Source organism: Nicotiana sylvestris, chromosome 5 (genome assembly GCF_000393655.2).
Source record: "Nicotiana sylvestris chromosome 5, ASM39365v2, whole genome shotgun sequence".
NCBI classification, from domain to species: domain Eukaryota; kingdom Viridiplantae; phylum Streptophyta; class Magnoliopsida; order Solanales; family Solanaceae; genus Nicotiana; species Nicotiana sylvestris.
This window is the reverse complement of record NC_091061.1, coordinates 77,700,564-77,716,058: the sequence shown is the minus strand read 5'-3', so window position 1 is coordinate 77,716,058 and position 15,495 is coordinate 77,700,564. Positions and strand designations below refer to the sequence as shown.

The 15,495-nt window shown below is 36.5% G+C and overlaps 1 protein-coding gene and 1 long non-coding RNA gene across 8 annotated transcripts; both read left to right on the top strand.

Moving 5' to 3' along the window:
• The first annotated feature begins 4,799 nt into the window (after positions 1–4,799).
• On the top strand, positions 4,800–9,082 carry LOC104240167 (uncharacterized). 7 transcript variants are annotated; one of them, XR_011407607.1, is made up of 8 exons: positions 4,800–4,938; positions 5,196–5,238; positions 6,308–6,446; positions 7,729–7,795; positions 8,134–8,219; positions 8,327–8,405; positions 8,559–8,678; positions 8,817–9,082. It is a non-coding gene; the product is annotated as an uncharacterized lncRNA (long non-coding RNA). The 7 variants fall into 7 exon arrangements; XR_011407611.1 differs by having other exon boundaries at positions 4,815–4,938; positions 5,201–5,238; positions 6,308–6,382; positions 8,141–8,219; XR_011407608.1 differs by having other exon boundaries at positions 4,815–4,938; positions 5,201–5,238; positions 6,308–6,382; positions 8,817–9,013.
• A 2,268-nt stretch (positions 9,083–11,350) lies between these two features.
• LOC104240169 (uncharacterized protein At5g39865-like) lies at positions 11,351–12,669 on the top strand. The gene has a single exon (XM_009794944.2). The coding sequence runs from the start codon at positions 11,589–11,591 to the stop codon at positions 12,399–12,401; it is 813 nt and encodes a 270-aa protein (XP_009793246.1). The 5' UTR covers positions 11,351–11,588; the 3' UTR covers positions 12,402–12,669.
• The last annotated feature ends 2,826 nt before the right edge of the window (positions 12,670–15,495 follow it).

The following is a 15,495-nucleotide window of genomic DNA, read 5'->3' as shown; positions in this document are numbered from 1 at the left end:
CCACCATATCAGTACAATTACTCACTGAGTACAATTAAATTCATATTTCAAATCACAAGAATCACCATAACTGAAGAATATAAAGCGGAAATAGAAAGTAAACCTTATACCAACTTGGAAATCCACTTATGAAATACTACACTGCGAGAGTCCAGTAAATGACAATTAGAAGGTGCAAGTACGTCAATTAGGGCAAATAGCAGCAAGTTATGAAAACATGAAGAGGTCTAACATTTTTATCAGGAGAAATAATTATTGACAAGTAGCATTTAAAGCATGAAAGGCATTTAGGGCACATAACAGTTAAGATATGGAAGGAGATAAAGAAGGAAAAGCGGAATATCAGGAAAAACAAGCAATTCGATGGCGTATAAGCACTCGTCACCTCGTATATACGCCGCAACACATGAAATTCACCTAGCACATAGTCCGAGGGTTCCTAGTTCCCTCAAATTAAGGTTAACCTCACTCTGCAGTCAACTCAGAGCTCTACCGGGGCTTTTCCCCAAGAATCCGCCTCCACCCAAACCACTCTTATCTAACCACAATAGACTCAATAATACCAAATATTGCTAAAGGAATCAATTACATTGCATAAATTTAGAATTTCCAAACTTTTTCCCAAAAAAGTCAAAAATCGACCCCGGACCCGCTTGGTTCAAACCCGAAATTCAGACAAAAATCTTATTAACCATTCAACCTCAATCCCGGTTATATAATTTGTTTCAAAATCCGACCTCAATTTGAGGTCTAAATTCTAATTTTACAAAAAATCTCTAATTCTACCCAAAACCCCCAATTTCCACCATGAAAATCCTAAATTTTAGGTTGAAATCTTGTGGAATGTAATGGAAGATTGAAAGAAAATAGGTTAGAATCACTTACCAATGAATTGGGGAAGAAAAGTTCTTGGAAAAATCGCCTCTAAGGTTTTCTAGGTTTGAAAATTTGAAGAATGAGAGAAAATCCCGTCTAACTCAGCTTTTGACCAGTTGCAGATGTCGCAATTGAAACCTAATGTGAGACACATTTCGCAATTCCATAGAAGCTCTATCTCTACTATCATCGCAATTGTGATGATTTGTTCTCAATTGCGAACATTGGCCATCCCGTAAATGCGACTTTTTGGTTGCAATTGCGATTCTTTGATGCCCAGTCCTTCTTCGCAAATGCGAGGAAGTGGTTCACAATTACGAACCTGACAGGAATACTGACTGCTCGCAAATACAGAGCTTTCTTCACAATTGCGAGGATCGCATTTGCAAGCCAGACCTCGCAAATGGAAGATCTGCAGCAAACACCAGAAACCAACAAATTGTTCAAAGTTCTAACCATCCGTAGCCTATCTGAAACTCACCTGAGCCCTTGGGGATCCAAACCAAACATGCACACAAGTCCGAAAACACTATACGAACTTGCTCGCGTGATCAAATCACCAAAATAACACCTAGAATTATATACTGGACACCAAATCAAATGAAATTTTCAAGAAAACTTTAGAACTTCTATTTTAACAACCAGACGTCCAAATCACATCAAACTAACTCCGTTTTTTACCAAATTCGACAGACAAGTCATAAATATAGTAATGGACCTATATCGGATTCCGGAACTAAAATACGGACTCTATATCAACAAAGTCAAATATTGGTCAAACTTTTAAAGTCATTAGGCCTTAAACTTTCAAATTTCGACAAAAGTCGATAACTCGAGCGAGGAACCTCAGAATTCGATTCCGGGCATACGCCCAAGTCCCAAATCACGATACGGACCCACCGAGAGAGTCAAAATACGGATCTGGGTCCGTTTCTCAAAATATTGACCGAAGTCAACTCATATGGATTTTATGGCAAAATTTTATATTTTATCAGTTTTTAACACAAAAGCCTTCAGAAAAAATATTCGGGCTGCACACGTAACTCGAGAAAGGCTTAAAGAAGCTATTGGAGGCTTTGAAACATAGATTTAGGTTCTAAAACTCTATATGACCTATCGGGTCATCACATTCCTGCACTTACGTGACCGCAGATGCGCAGGGGGATCGAAGAAACGGATCTGAGGTTGGGAGTTGGATCCGTAGAAGTGGCATCAAGGCTCACAGAAGTGAGTCTGCAGGAGTAGAAGATTTGGCCGCAGGTGTGGAGGAAACCGTAGAAGCGGGCGTTGAGTTGCTCCTGCGAAGCCACAGAAGAAGAAGTGCTGGGCAGAATGTTTAAATACAAGGGTTCGCGATTTTGGCTTCATTTTAAGATTTTGAGCTCGGGTTTTGGCGACTTTTGAGATAGTTTGTTAGGATATTCTTGAGGTAAGTCCCTTGTGCTCATTTTCTTATCAATAATCTTGTTTCCTCATTGATTTTTCTACCTAGATTGTGTAGTTTTGATATGAAATTTGGGGGTTTGAGGCTAGGGATTTAGAGAGTTTGATTTGGGGATTTTAGTGGCGTTTTTGTGTTAGATTTTGATAAATTTGTTATGGTTAGACTCGTGGTTGAATGGGCTTTCGGGCTTTTTGACTTTTGTTAGATTTCGAGACGTGGGCCCGAGGGCCGTCTTTGGCTGATTTTTGGCTTTTGATTACTAACTTCGTATTTTCTTGTGGAATTGACTTTTTTAGCCCGTGTTGATTATATTGTACTATTTATGGCTAGATTCGGGACATTTGGAGGCTGATTTGCAAGGCAAAGGTGTATTGGTCTAGAGATTTGCTCGGATTGAGGAAAGTAACACTTTTAACTTGGCTCTAAGGGTAAGAAACCCCGAATTATATGTTATATGATTGGTGTTGAGGTGATGCACATGCCAAATGACGGGCGTGCGGGCGTGCACCGAGAGAATTGTGACCTGGTCGATTCTATGGCACTATATAGTAGATTTATCTTATTGATATTCGTGTTTTCATCATGTGCTAAAGTAATTGAGCTGCCAATCATGCTAAAGATCATGTTTAGGCTATATGCTCATACTGTTGGGACCCATAGTGGTCGTTTCTTGTTGTTGACTTATTGATTTCATTGAAATTTCATACTTAGTCATATTCATTCATTACATATTATATCTCAGTCTCTGTTGTTATTTATTGATATGTTATATCATCATTTTCGGGCTAGTTTTATGATATTGTAATCCCCGTGAGAGAGAGACTGGAGAGATTGATGACTGAGTGAGACCGAGGGCCTGTTTATGAGTAATATTTATGGGATCGGGCTGCAGGCCGCAACGGATTTTTCTAATATATGATAGCGTTTGGGCTGAAGGAGCCCCTTCGGAGTCTGCACACACCATCAGTGAGCGCGATTGATTTATATTGAGGGATGGATCTTCCCTGGACATGGATCTTGTCCGAAACATTTATACCTAGGGATGAATCTTCCCCACGGAGTGGATTGGCCCTACCTAGTACTGAGTGACTAATGGTCAGTTGATGTATATATTCTGGGATGGATCTTCCTTGGGCCGGATTGGCAATATACAAGCATTTCGAGAGTGTGACCACATGAGGATTTCAGTATGGTGCATCACATACAACATATGTATTGGTATGTAGAAGTAGAGAAGTGATATTCTTCATATCGTTCAGAATTGCTCTATCTTACTGGTATTGAGTTTAACTGTTGAACTTGAAAGCATGTCTACGTTTCTGTACTATTATTTCTATATTGATTGTACCGGTTGAGTTCGTCACTACTTTCAGTCTAAAGGTTGGATTTGTTACTTATTGAGTTGGTTGTACTCATGTTATACCTTGCACCTCATGTGCAGATCCAGGTGTTTTCGGTCACAGCGGTTGCTGAGTTGCGGAGTCAGGATCTTCGGAGATTATCGAGGTAGTTGCATGACGTTCGCAGACCTTGACTCTCTTTCCTTACCTTTATTTATGTTCAGTTCTTATTCTCTAGATGGTGTATTAGATTGTATCCCTGTATAGATGCTCATGTATTGTGTGACACTCCGGTTTTGGGAGAGATTGTATTGAGTTGCGAACTATTTTTAAAAGGTTTTCCTTAAATTTAACTGTTTTCGCATTTTCAAAGCTTTTATTTTGTTGAAATGGTTGAGTAATTGGCTTGCCTAGTTCCACCATAAGCGCCATCACAATGGTTTTGTTTTGGGTCGTGACACAACTAAAAAGACTCAAGTAAAAGTCTTTTAATGTCTTAAGCTTTTAGGTTGTACATGAAGTTTTCTTGGCTCTTTTGATTTATAGAAGAAATTTTCTTGGCTCTTTAATTTGATGGCAGTTAGGTAAAGTTCAAACTGTTTGATCATGTACTCATGGTTTTTATAAGTAAGTACTATATATCCACCACACAAAAAAATATTCATGTAAAGTTGATTGAATATCTATCAAACTATTATTAAGCATATTATTTAATATATTTATGTGATTTCTTAAAATTATATGGGATACACGCGCGAAGCGCATGCTCAAAACTAGTAAAATGAAAGTACAGTGAGACCTCTCTATAACAACATCCTTATATAATGGCACTTCACTATAAAACTCAAGTTTTTCCGAAACCAAATTTCATGTTTTATTATAATATATATTTTCTATAACAGCAATTCGCTATAATATCCAAAAATATCTTGAACAAACGAGGTTGTTATAGAGAGGTTTGACTGTAGTATACTCTGCTTGAATTGGTAAATATAAGTATTTCATTACCGTTAGATTCTCCTATCTAATAAGAGGGAGTTAGCACACACCTGGACGACATGTCTGCTTCACACTTCAAGGGTAATATTGTCTTTCCATCTAACTTCTTTTAACTTCACTTGGATTATATCGACCACTTTGGGAAATCTGGCAATCACCGCTCTCTACAAGCTCTTCTTTGGCTTCTCTCTTCTCACTCTTCTTGTTCTTATCCGTACCAGGCAGACAGCTCCTCTTTGTTCTCAACTTTGCGGTTTATAGATTTTACACCTTCTTCAGGTGAGCGTTCTATTAGCACTGTTTCTATTAATTTAGTTTGCATTATTTGGGCCCCTTTGATTCTGATTTCCTTTATCACGTATTTCCAATACTACGGAGTATTATCTTTTGCAATTTTCTATTATTTGAATTTTGTGTTCCCATCGCTGCTTTCTGTTGCTCTGTAAGTGTTTCGGAAAGTTCTTCAATGAATTAGGATTTCCATAAGATTTTCTAATTATCTTTGGGTTTAATTTGTGGCTTCATGACTTGGGAAGAGAAGTGGCTGGTTGGACCTGCTTTGGATTTCGATATGAAAAGGTAATACACGGACGAACTATGCCCTCTCTTTAACTTGGGGTGTTTAAAAAAGAATGAAAAACTTTTGAAACTTCTAATCTTAAACCGATCATAACATTCGTGTCATTGAAAAAACTTCTAAAATTTATGATCTTTAATAAAACAAGGCTATGAAAGCTTCCATTAGGGGTTTTGTGTAAAGTAGAGTCTCTACAAGTTGGATATTGATAGATAGATAACTCACCCCTGATAAAAAAATTGGTAACTTACGGAAAAAGCTAAAATGAAGTTGATAAACTAAATACACCGGATGACCGGATTAAAAAAAAAGGGAGTCTTTGTATAAAATTAAGCAAGTGAGACGGTATAAACAAGTTGCAGATATCTATTGCAAAAATAAAAATACAGCTAACTATTTTGCCAATTCTGAAATATGTAATAAGAATAGATCTATATAAGTTTATGATATCTCAAAGTAAACTTCACTAATAAGTTATCACCATAGCATGACCAGTATGATAGAGAGTTAGTAGCTGTTATTACCAAGGTTCTTCAAAACATTCTGTTAAGAACAATGAGAATTATGATCAAAACTTATGTAGAGATTCTTAGTGATCTTTACTTGTGTAAGATGTTCCTTGCATTAGAACTTAGTATGAATGATGTGCTAAGTAAATATTTGAACAGACGTGTTTATCACTTTATTTCCAGCGTTTATCACTCCTACCTAAGGCGGACCCACATATAGAAGAGTGGCTGCTGAAACACCCATTAAACTGCTAATGAGCATATATAATAAAATTGATATTTTAATACTATATGATATGAATTGTTCATTAAGCACCTATAGCATTGGATAGTCTTCTGCTGCATGAGGTTAAGAGGATTCGCAAAGGCTGCTAAAGCACTTCGCCAGAGAATGGTTTAGAAGCAATATTTTCATTTGGAACTTATTTATTTATGTCCATGTAGTGACTGATGTACAATTATTCAGAATTAGCTTAGAGTAATACAAAAAATGATGAATTTATCTTTAGATGTAAAATGACAATCACCTTTTCAGAAGTATGGTTCGTCTCTCTTTTCACAGGTTACGGGTTGCGGCTAAGACAGACCCAAACAGAGAAGGGTGATTGCTCGAGCACCCATTGACTTGAAATTCTAGGTCCGCCACTGGTCCGACTCTTGAATCTTTTTGTGCTTATTTTCTCTTCCACTGGAAACACGAGGTAACACCCAAAGTTTGAATTCAATTCAAACATAGAACAAAATGGTGCTCCATTATAGCACTTATTCGTACTCTCTTAGCTTTCTTTTAATTGTATTTTGCAAAATCCTGCAACTTGAGTCAATGCGCATCGTATATTAGTTCTCTGGTTCCTAATTTTTTCTTCTTTTATACTTTATTATCTTTCAAAGAAAAGCTTCGTGAAAAAATGCACGTCTTTAAACTGTAAAGTCATCTATTTGTTATTTTACATGATCATCCGATACTTGGGTCGCACAAATGAACGGTAGAAATTAAACAATTTATCAGCTATAAAGAATTTATCAGGAATTCACAGATATATGACCAATTTGTAAGTCCTTTTATTTCTCCCAGTGATTTTTCCTTCCTGAATGAGAACTATACAATGTATGATAAAATTATATGCATAGAAACACGATAATTTACATCTGTTGCTAATGCTATTCAATATTGCTAATTCTCTGTATTGCTTGGCCAATATGTGGAGTTCATTTTCATCATATGGGGAGTGACTGTTTCGTTTCTCTTATCGATCTTAGATTTCTCAAAGTTCTCTATCTCCAAACAGTTCTCCTCTTACTCCTCTGATCTTAATGTTGCTACTGAATTTTTCTTTCTGGATCATTATTTTCTGGTGGGTATTCTTCTTTTTAGCTTTTGTTTCTTCTATCATCTGTTTTATCTTCGATGACATGTTAGGAATTTGTGTTTTCTTATGAGGTCTTAGGGCTATCGGGCACAGAAACTTTAACATGCGAAGAGCTTTTGTAACTTAGGTGTTTGAGAAATTTATTCGAAGTAGGCTTTCTATTATATTTCTTATGCATCTCACTGCTTTCTCCCTTCTCTGGTATTATTTCATGGTTCTTTTGACAAGGATTATGTTGTAAAAACTAGCTTTGAACATTACATAGAGACTGAAGTATTACTTTCTCTCAATGCCAAAACGCATCAAAATCTCCATCCAGCAAGTTTTTTTTATCTCTGTGTTCTTCAGTTGTTGCTTCGATTTTTTGTGCCTATCAATATTTGATTTTCTTTCACCGTTCATTAATGATTTGAGGTGAGCTCCTTGCTTGTTCTTTTTGTTTCTTTTTTCAGTTATTTCTGTTTACCTTATGATTCTAGGTGCTTCGTTGTCTCTACTTATAAGAGAGAAACAAAGAGAAGTTTTCTTTTTTACATACAAAAGAAGTTACTGAAACAGTTTGGATCCATGCTTGTGAAAACTGGGAATCTAATTTGACCTCTTTGTCACACAGGGTCATTCAACAGTTTCATTTCTTTTGGATGAATCACTGATCTTTATTTTGGTTAGCTTGACTGCAGGTAGAGAGATTCTTTACCGGAAATACTGTAAAATAAAATCGCATATTTAGGTATCCCATGTAATTAATTAGACTTCTAATTTTTTCTTAATGTGAACCACATAATATTTAGGAGGCGCTTCATTATTGTTCCGGGATCTTCAAATAAGGCCTGCCAATTAATGTTTACACTTTACACTGTTTGTAAACTTCTAAATTTCCTTTAAATGTTTTCCCTTCATTTGATACGTCTTTGACTTTGACAGTTAATGCCATGCTTTACTTATTAGGAGATTGGTTACTGTTGTAATATTTTCGCTTGGCTTGAAAATTTGTGTTTAATTTTAATATGCTCGGTAGCTTTTAGTTGATTTTGAAGTAGTTCACCAAGATGACAAAAGAAACAAAATAAATATGCATTTGAAGAGGTGCTGAGATCCACTCAGGTAAACTGGTTTTATGTGTCTTAAAAACCTGTATGTTTTACCAAGCTCTTCTTTTTATCAGTTTGAGATTGTGTATGAATGTTACTATGATTTGTTATACTTGAAAGCGATTGTTCTTGCCCATTGGATGAAGAGGAGCTAAAGGCCAAAAAGTTTTCAAGGCATCTGATGATAACATATGATAAGGTAGTTGTTATGGTGCAATTGATTGTCTTTATTCTGAAACAGTGAATTATTCTCTGTTAAATTCTCTTATGATGAGGTTTGTCAGTTGTGACTTCCTTATCCTTGCATTTTACATCATTACTCAAGGTAATTTGCCTCTTCGTACTGTTGAAGGTGGGGAATTACACTGGTAAAATATTACAAACCAGCAGATGCAACCAATTATACACCTATTTCATGTTGCAATTACATGTGGAGATGACATAATAGTTACTGGCTTGAAGATGTATATTGGTAAGCTCCCGTTTATTTTTTCTTGCTTGTACTATGTCCAAATTACGGACGATGATTTATTGGTCTACTAACAATTGGAAGTTCAAAGTGCTTCTCTCATATCTGTATTTCGTCTCACATATCTATATTTACTGATAGGTGTTTCGGATATAACAAGAGTGGCAACTGAGATGGGCACTGTAGTTGATTGTCGAAAGGGAATGATGGGTTAAATGTGCTTGTGCTGAAAATACAAATTTTCTATATTCTTGTGGCTATTACATCAATAGTATTTAGCTGTAATCAGTACCTATGGTTATCCGGATAGCAGTAGCATTGTAGAGTGTTTTACGTCCTCTTTTGCAGATATTGTACTATCATACATACTATTTATATGATGGATGAAAAGCCTACTGGTTATGATAGTCCATAGTTAGAGATGAGTACTATTTTGGTGACGCCGGAATACTTGAAAAAATCAAGCATACTGCTTAACCTGTTGGGCCCACCTTTATCTAGTACATAAGCTAAAAAACAGTACAAAATATAGGTTGACTCATATAATCCGTCAAAAGACCCGTTATCAACTCGTATTGTTAGCTTCCAACCCACTCATTTGCTAGCACAAGAATATGCAACAAGACACTGAGTTGACATCAAGGAAAATTATTTTGGAACATGGATGCAATTAACATTTTTTAATGGAATTGACACTGAAAACACGTGCGAAACATGCGTGCAGTGATTAGTATTAAAAATAGTGCGACTATGCTTGTCCTGATTCGTTTCTTTACTTCCTGAGTTCCTTCTTCCATATAAATTTCTTTTTTCCTTTCTTTCTATTGTAGACTACTTAAGTTAATTTCTCTTCGTTCCCTATTTGAGTAATTTCACTATCAATGTTAAGGTGACATTATTAAGGCTTTTAATACAAGCCAGTCGATAAAAAATAGTTACACCGCTAGTCAAATAAAAAATATATATTATATACTCCTTATTAATATATAAAAGATATATTTATCGGCTGTCGAACGATTTGTCTAGATTTTTTTAAATAAATTGGTTAGGTTCTTTTCTTGCGAGAGGGAAAAAGAATCGGTTTTGTTTTTGTTTTGAAATTCATTCACTAGATCAAAGGTTCTTTTACGAATTAATATTTTGCACTTACGTCTTTTTTCCTTTGAAGAAAAATGCTTGGTAAAAGAATAATTATTCTATTTTACTTTGAAATATTTGTGAGTAGAGAAATTTTTTCAAAAAAACTTCAACGTTTGTGAAAATTTCTCAGGTGCAAATTTACTTCTCGCAAGTTAGAAATTTATGTAAGAAAATTTACAAAAAATACTAGAATATCACACTTGAAGATGACCTTGTATACGGTCAAATTCGGACTTGCCCTTTCCGTGCGACTGATAGAGACTGGAGCGCAATAAGCCAAGGATCAGCCTCATATCATATCAAACTATGGTGCAAAGTTAGGTTGGCGAGCTTGAGACTTTAAGACCGATTAAAATCGAGACTGCCAAAATCGAGATCGATCAAGATCGAGACCGAATAAGATGGATATTGAGAGAAACTTACTAGGTCGAATAATGGAAAGACGAAATATCCGCAATCGGGCGAGGATCACGACGCAAATCCCGGTACGTATCAAGAAGAGGCCGATTAATTAGCCAATCATGGAATTTCTTACTGTATTTAGAATTGTATCAAGAGTAGGACTCCCTTACTATATAAAGGGGGTCTGATCATTTGTAAACATCATCACATTTACGCAATACAAAGCAATATACTACCTTTCTCTTAAGCTCTCCATACTCTGTTACTTTGTTCATCTTTTCCAGTGAAATATTCGTTTGGTTCGAGGGCAACCTAGCTCGAGGACCAAAGCTATACATTTCCTTTGGTTTGCTTTTGTTTCTATTTACAGTCAATATCTATTTACGTATCTTCTTACTTTGTGCCAAGTTATATCACGTATCCTTAAAACTACGTATAAATTCAATTGTTATCCGATTTTAGGGTAAACAAACCTATTAATATTTGTTCCCTCTTTACCACTATACTAGAATCTTCTTTTATGTTAAAGGAATTTAATATTTCATATGTAGTTAAAGTTTTTATCATGATATAATGTTTCGAAAAAGAAAATTCAATTGAACTCCGCCACTATATATCTCAATCCCTTCTCACATGTAGTGGCGGAGGCAGGATTAACACTAAGGGGTTAAAAAAAAAAAAAAAAAATTAAAAAGTTTATAGCTAGTGGGAATAAAACCAATACCTTATAATGATTTTGAACCCTCTTGACCACTAAGCTATGCTTTTGGGTTGTGTTAAGAGGGTTCAAAATATAATATATAAATATAAAAAACAGATTTTGCCTTACATATACAATGTAATCTTTCGGCTAAGAGGATTCGGGTGAACACCCTTCCGCCCCTAAATCCGCCCCTGCTCAGAGGTCCCTCACCTCTTTTTCCCTCTAGTTGCACCACAAATATTAAAGAATATTACCCTACAATGCACCCAAAAGTGAGACCAATTTGGATTTTAAAAAAAATTTCAAAAACAAACCAACATTTCGTAAATTTTTAAAAGTAATAGGAGTAAGAAAGTTCCTCCAAGGATAAAAGCAGAAAGAGAAAAAATACACAAAAGGAAAGGCCACTGTGTGTTAACCAGTCGTCGTCGACAGCGACCCGTCACCGACCCCTCCCACCTTCATTTCCATTTCCATTTCCAGTTTTTCAAAAAAAAAAAAAAAAATCCGCTCCCTTTTCCCCTATTCATATATGTTCGGTTTGATTTTACGATTCTCTCTCTACAATTTCAAAATATTCTGTCTCAAGAATTGCTTCCTATCCACGCCATAAAAATATATTATCTAAACCCTGAAAAAGAAATTGATTTCGAAGAAATCAGGTGATAATGGATCGTTTTAGGGACGATGAACACAGAGAAATCCAAAAACCGAAAGCATCGATACTTAACCGATCGATGACGGTTCATACTGCCGTTAACCCAATTGAATTCCCAGAAAAGCCCGTCACATATTTCTACCCTTCTCCTCCTTCAATCGAACGTAACGGCTCCGTCAAAAAACTGCACAGCCCATCGATAGGATCAATGGGAAGTTCCTTCAAAGGTACCGTTAAAAAGCTATGCTCTCTTTTCGAGTCACGTAAACCGTCAAATGTACAACCTCAAAGCCCTACCAAGCATTTGAAATCCTTCAATTCCGATTCTAGGGTTTCGTCATTTTCTGATTTGGGGATTTTCCTGCCTGGAACGGAGGACAGTGTCGTAATTTACTTTACGAGTCTTCGTGGGATTCGGAGAACGTTCGAGGATTGTTATACTGTGAGGATGATTCTTAAGAGTTATAGGGTTAAGATCGACGAAAGGGATATTTCGATGGACAGTGTGTATAAGAAAGAATTGCAGAATGTTTTGGCCGAAAAGTGTGTCACTTTGCCACAAGTTTTCGTCAAAGGGAAGTACATTGGAGGAGCTGAAGTGATCAAGCAAATGAACGAAGTGGGCGAGTTGGCGAAGTTGTTAAGAGGACTTCCCCTTAGGCCACCGGGTTATACTTGTGAAGGATGCGGGGATGTGAGGTTCTTGCCTTGCTCGAATTGTGATGGAAGCAGGAAGTATTTCGATGAGGATGAAGCACAGCTCAGGAGATGTCCCGAGTGCAATGAGAATGGCTTGGTTCGTTGCCCTCTTTGTTGTTCTTAATTTTCATAGTGTATGAGTTAATAATAACTATTACAGCCTGCTCACTGCCAAATAGGTTTTGGTTTGTGCAGCTAGTTGTCTAAGGTTGAATAGCTTTTGCGTATCTAAGGCAAAAGTAATGTTTGTTTAGCTTCTTTAATTGACATGTGAATGCTTGTATATGTACATAATGCTTGGAAAACTTCTCTGTGGGGATGAAGGGGCTTTTTCATCCCCGTATAGTCATGTAAATTTGCCATCCAATATAAGGTGTGGTTTTGATTGAAAACCTATTTAGTTTCTTTAATAAGCGACCATGAAAGTGAAATAAAGATCCTTGTTGCAAAGGGCAATCATAGTTTGCATTAATTATAGCGAACATTTCTATACTATGCCCAGACTGCTAGCAGTGGCATTTGAACCCTATAATATGCCAATGGTTACGATCATATAGCACATGCATGCGGTCACACCCAAGGGTGTGGGCTAGTGATCAATGAAGTGAGATGAAAAGCAGGAAGACGAGAGTTCAAATCCCAGCACAGAGGGAACATGCTAGGTGACTGTTTTTTATCTGCTGGGCCCCGTTGCATAGAGTTATGCAGTACCTGTATTGGTAGAGGTAGCAGGTACCTCGTGGAATAGTTAAGGTGCATGCAAGCTGGCTTGGGCTTAACCATCCCCCCAAACCCCCCAAAAAGAAAAAAACCAAAGACAAAGAAAAAAGCACATGCATGCAATTTAGGCCTGGTTATGTAACAGATGCAACAAGATCTATCATCCTTGGAATGACTTATCGACCTTACACAGCACCTCACAGTTTGTTCAAAACATGAGTATCTTCCCATGCAGCCATGATAGTCTGCTCTTACTACAATTTGTGCACCGTTTTCCACTTCTGTTGAAAGATCTGGCTTTTATTTTTTCTCCTTCCCTCTGTACCTGGAACCTTATGATCCTCTTTGCTGATCAGTTGAACTTTGTCTTGTCGCGTCCTCTCAATGGTTACAACTTAAAGTTATTTTTCACTATAGCTGCGCATTGAGTTGTATCTTTAAGGTCTTGAGTAGTGATATTCTAGTAAGGACTAAATTTTGGTTCAGCCATATTTAAGTTTTATTCAAAATGGATTATACTGTTAGGATGGGTAAAATTGGTTAATTAAAGATAAAAGTGTATCTTGTTGACATCTCTCATGGTGGAGCTAAGATGCAACAGAGCCTGACTCTGCATAACGGGGATGAGGCAAGATGTCACTTGCTTATGCATTATCCACTTGGGAAAAAAAGACGTCTCTTTATCCATGTATTAAGTCCATTCGGTGAGGCAGCATCCTTCCTCTCTTTTGCTTCTATCATAACTGTTGTCCCTTTCTCAATTCTTTCACCTGTCTACATGTCTCCTAAGCTCCATCTATACATGCTTATGACATCTGCAAGTAGTTAGACATTTTTAGTTGAGTGACAATGAGCTCAACGTTGGCCTTTTATCTTCCTTCAGCTAGTCTTAAATTGAGTTTTACATGTCCAGACAAAGCCTTTTAAATTGATTAAGCTATTGAAAATTTTGCTGGTTTGGATTGGTTTCTGTGTTCCTAACTCTGGTAATATAACTTTGAATTGTAAACTTTGTTGGTCAAGCGCGGAAAATGTTAGCATCTTTATCTGATGCTAATATATCAGTATAAAGTAGAAGCTGGAACTCTTTTGAAGTGGTGAGGCAGCATTTGTTTGGTATTGTTGCATTTACTCAACTTTTTATTTGAATGTATTTCAAATATGTTCCTATGTTTGCTCTTTGTTTATGTTCGTAGAAGAGGCAATGAGCACCCCAAATAGCAATTGAGATAGTTCTACTGTGGGTGATGGAATGATATAAAAAAGCCCCATGTGCCAATAGGCTCCAGAGTTCTGATTAAAAATAGTCTGCAGAATTAGGGAAAGCATAAGGTGAATATTTGTCCCCAAGTAATTGCTATATTTTGTTTCCCATATGGTATTTATCTACTCAAGTATATCTACTAAGGAATAGTGGGCTTGATACATTTTTCTGTAGAATTGCTGGTTTTATGTACTTTATGTTATTTTTTGGACACTTTAACTTTCCTGATAGGTTCTTTTAGATAATAAATTAAATTTCCTAAGTTCCACCTTTTCATTCTTTATACGGACGAGGGTCAAAAATATCCCTCTACTATTATAAAATGTTCGCTTATAGCCTCCGTTATACTATTGGTCCAAAACAGCGTGCAAAAATACCCCCCTGCCGTTAAGACCCTCCCCCATGGAAAAATTATCTCATGTAGCCTGACATATCGTCAAGGTAGATGCCACGTGGCATGCCACCTCATCGCACTTATTCCATTTTACTCCCTTCCCAACTTTTTCATTCACCACTACCTCCCCCTTAACTCAACCACCACCGACATCACCTCCTCCTTTACCACATGCACACCTATTCTTCCACCACCGTCAAATCACTATTTTTGACCACTATTCTTTCACCAAAATCAAATTGAATCGAACATTTTGAGTATGATGCAATATAAATATGAAAAGAAAGGAGTATGGGATGATGGGATAATAAGGATAAATTACAGAACAGGCACCTAAAATGGCCATATGTAAGAAAACGAGAGATAAAGATGTTGCTGCTTCAAGGATTACTTTATTAGTTGAGACAAAGTGTTTATGGTTAGAGCATGGAAAAATTGCAGAATTAGAATTCCAGTTTTAAACATCATGAACAGTAGGTGCTCGCTAAGCCAAATTCAATTGACTGAGAAATCACATATATCCTGAACCCATACACTGCAGATCCTGGATTGCGCCCAATATAGGTTCGCTATCCATAGTTACCTAACCATATAAGTATTTTTATCGAAAAATCAAAGGCAAGAAAGTGCCTTCCAAGAAAATATTATTGTTCTAGTTTCCTAATTAAACTAGCTAACTGTATCTGTCACCAATGTGACTTTAATTAGATTTCATACTGTTTTGTTTGCATACTTATTTATTAATAAAAAATACAGGATTTGTACTGCATACAATACTTTTTGATTCAGTTTGATTTTTGGTAAACAAATAGTGGTCAAGACTAGTGGTTTGATGGTGGT

Coding starts and splice junctions, on each gene's coding strand:
- LOC104240169 (XM_009794944.2), top strand. CDS start 11,589: ATGGATCGTTTTAGGGACGATGAACACAGAGAAATCCAAAAACCGAAA.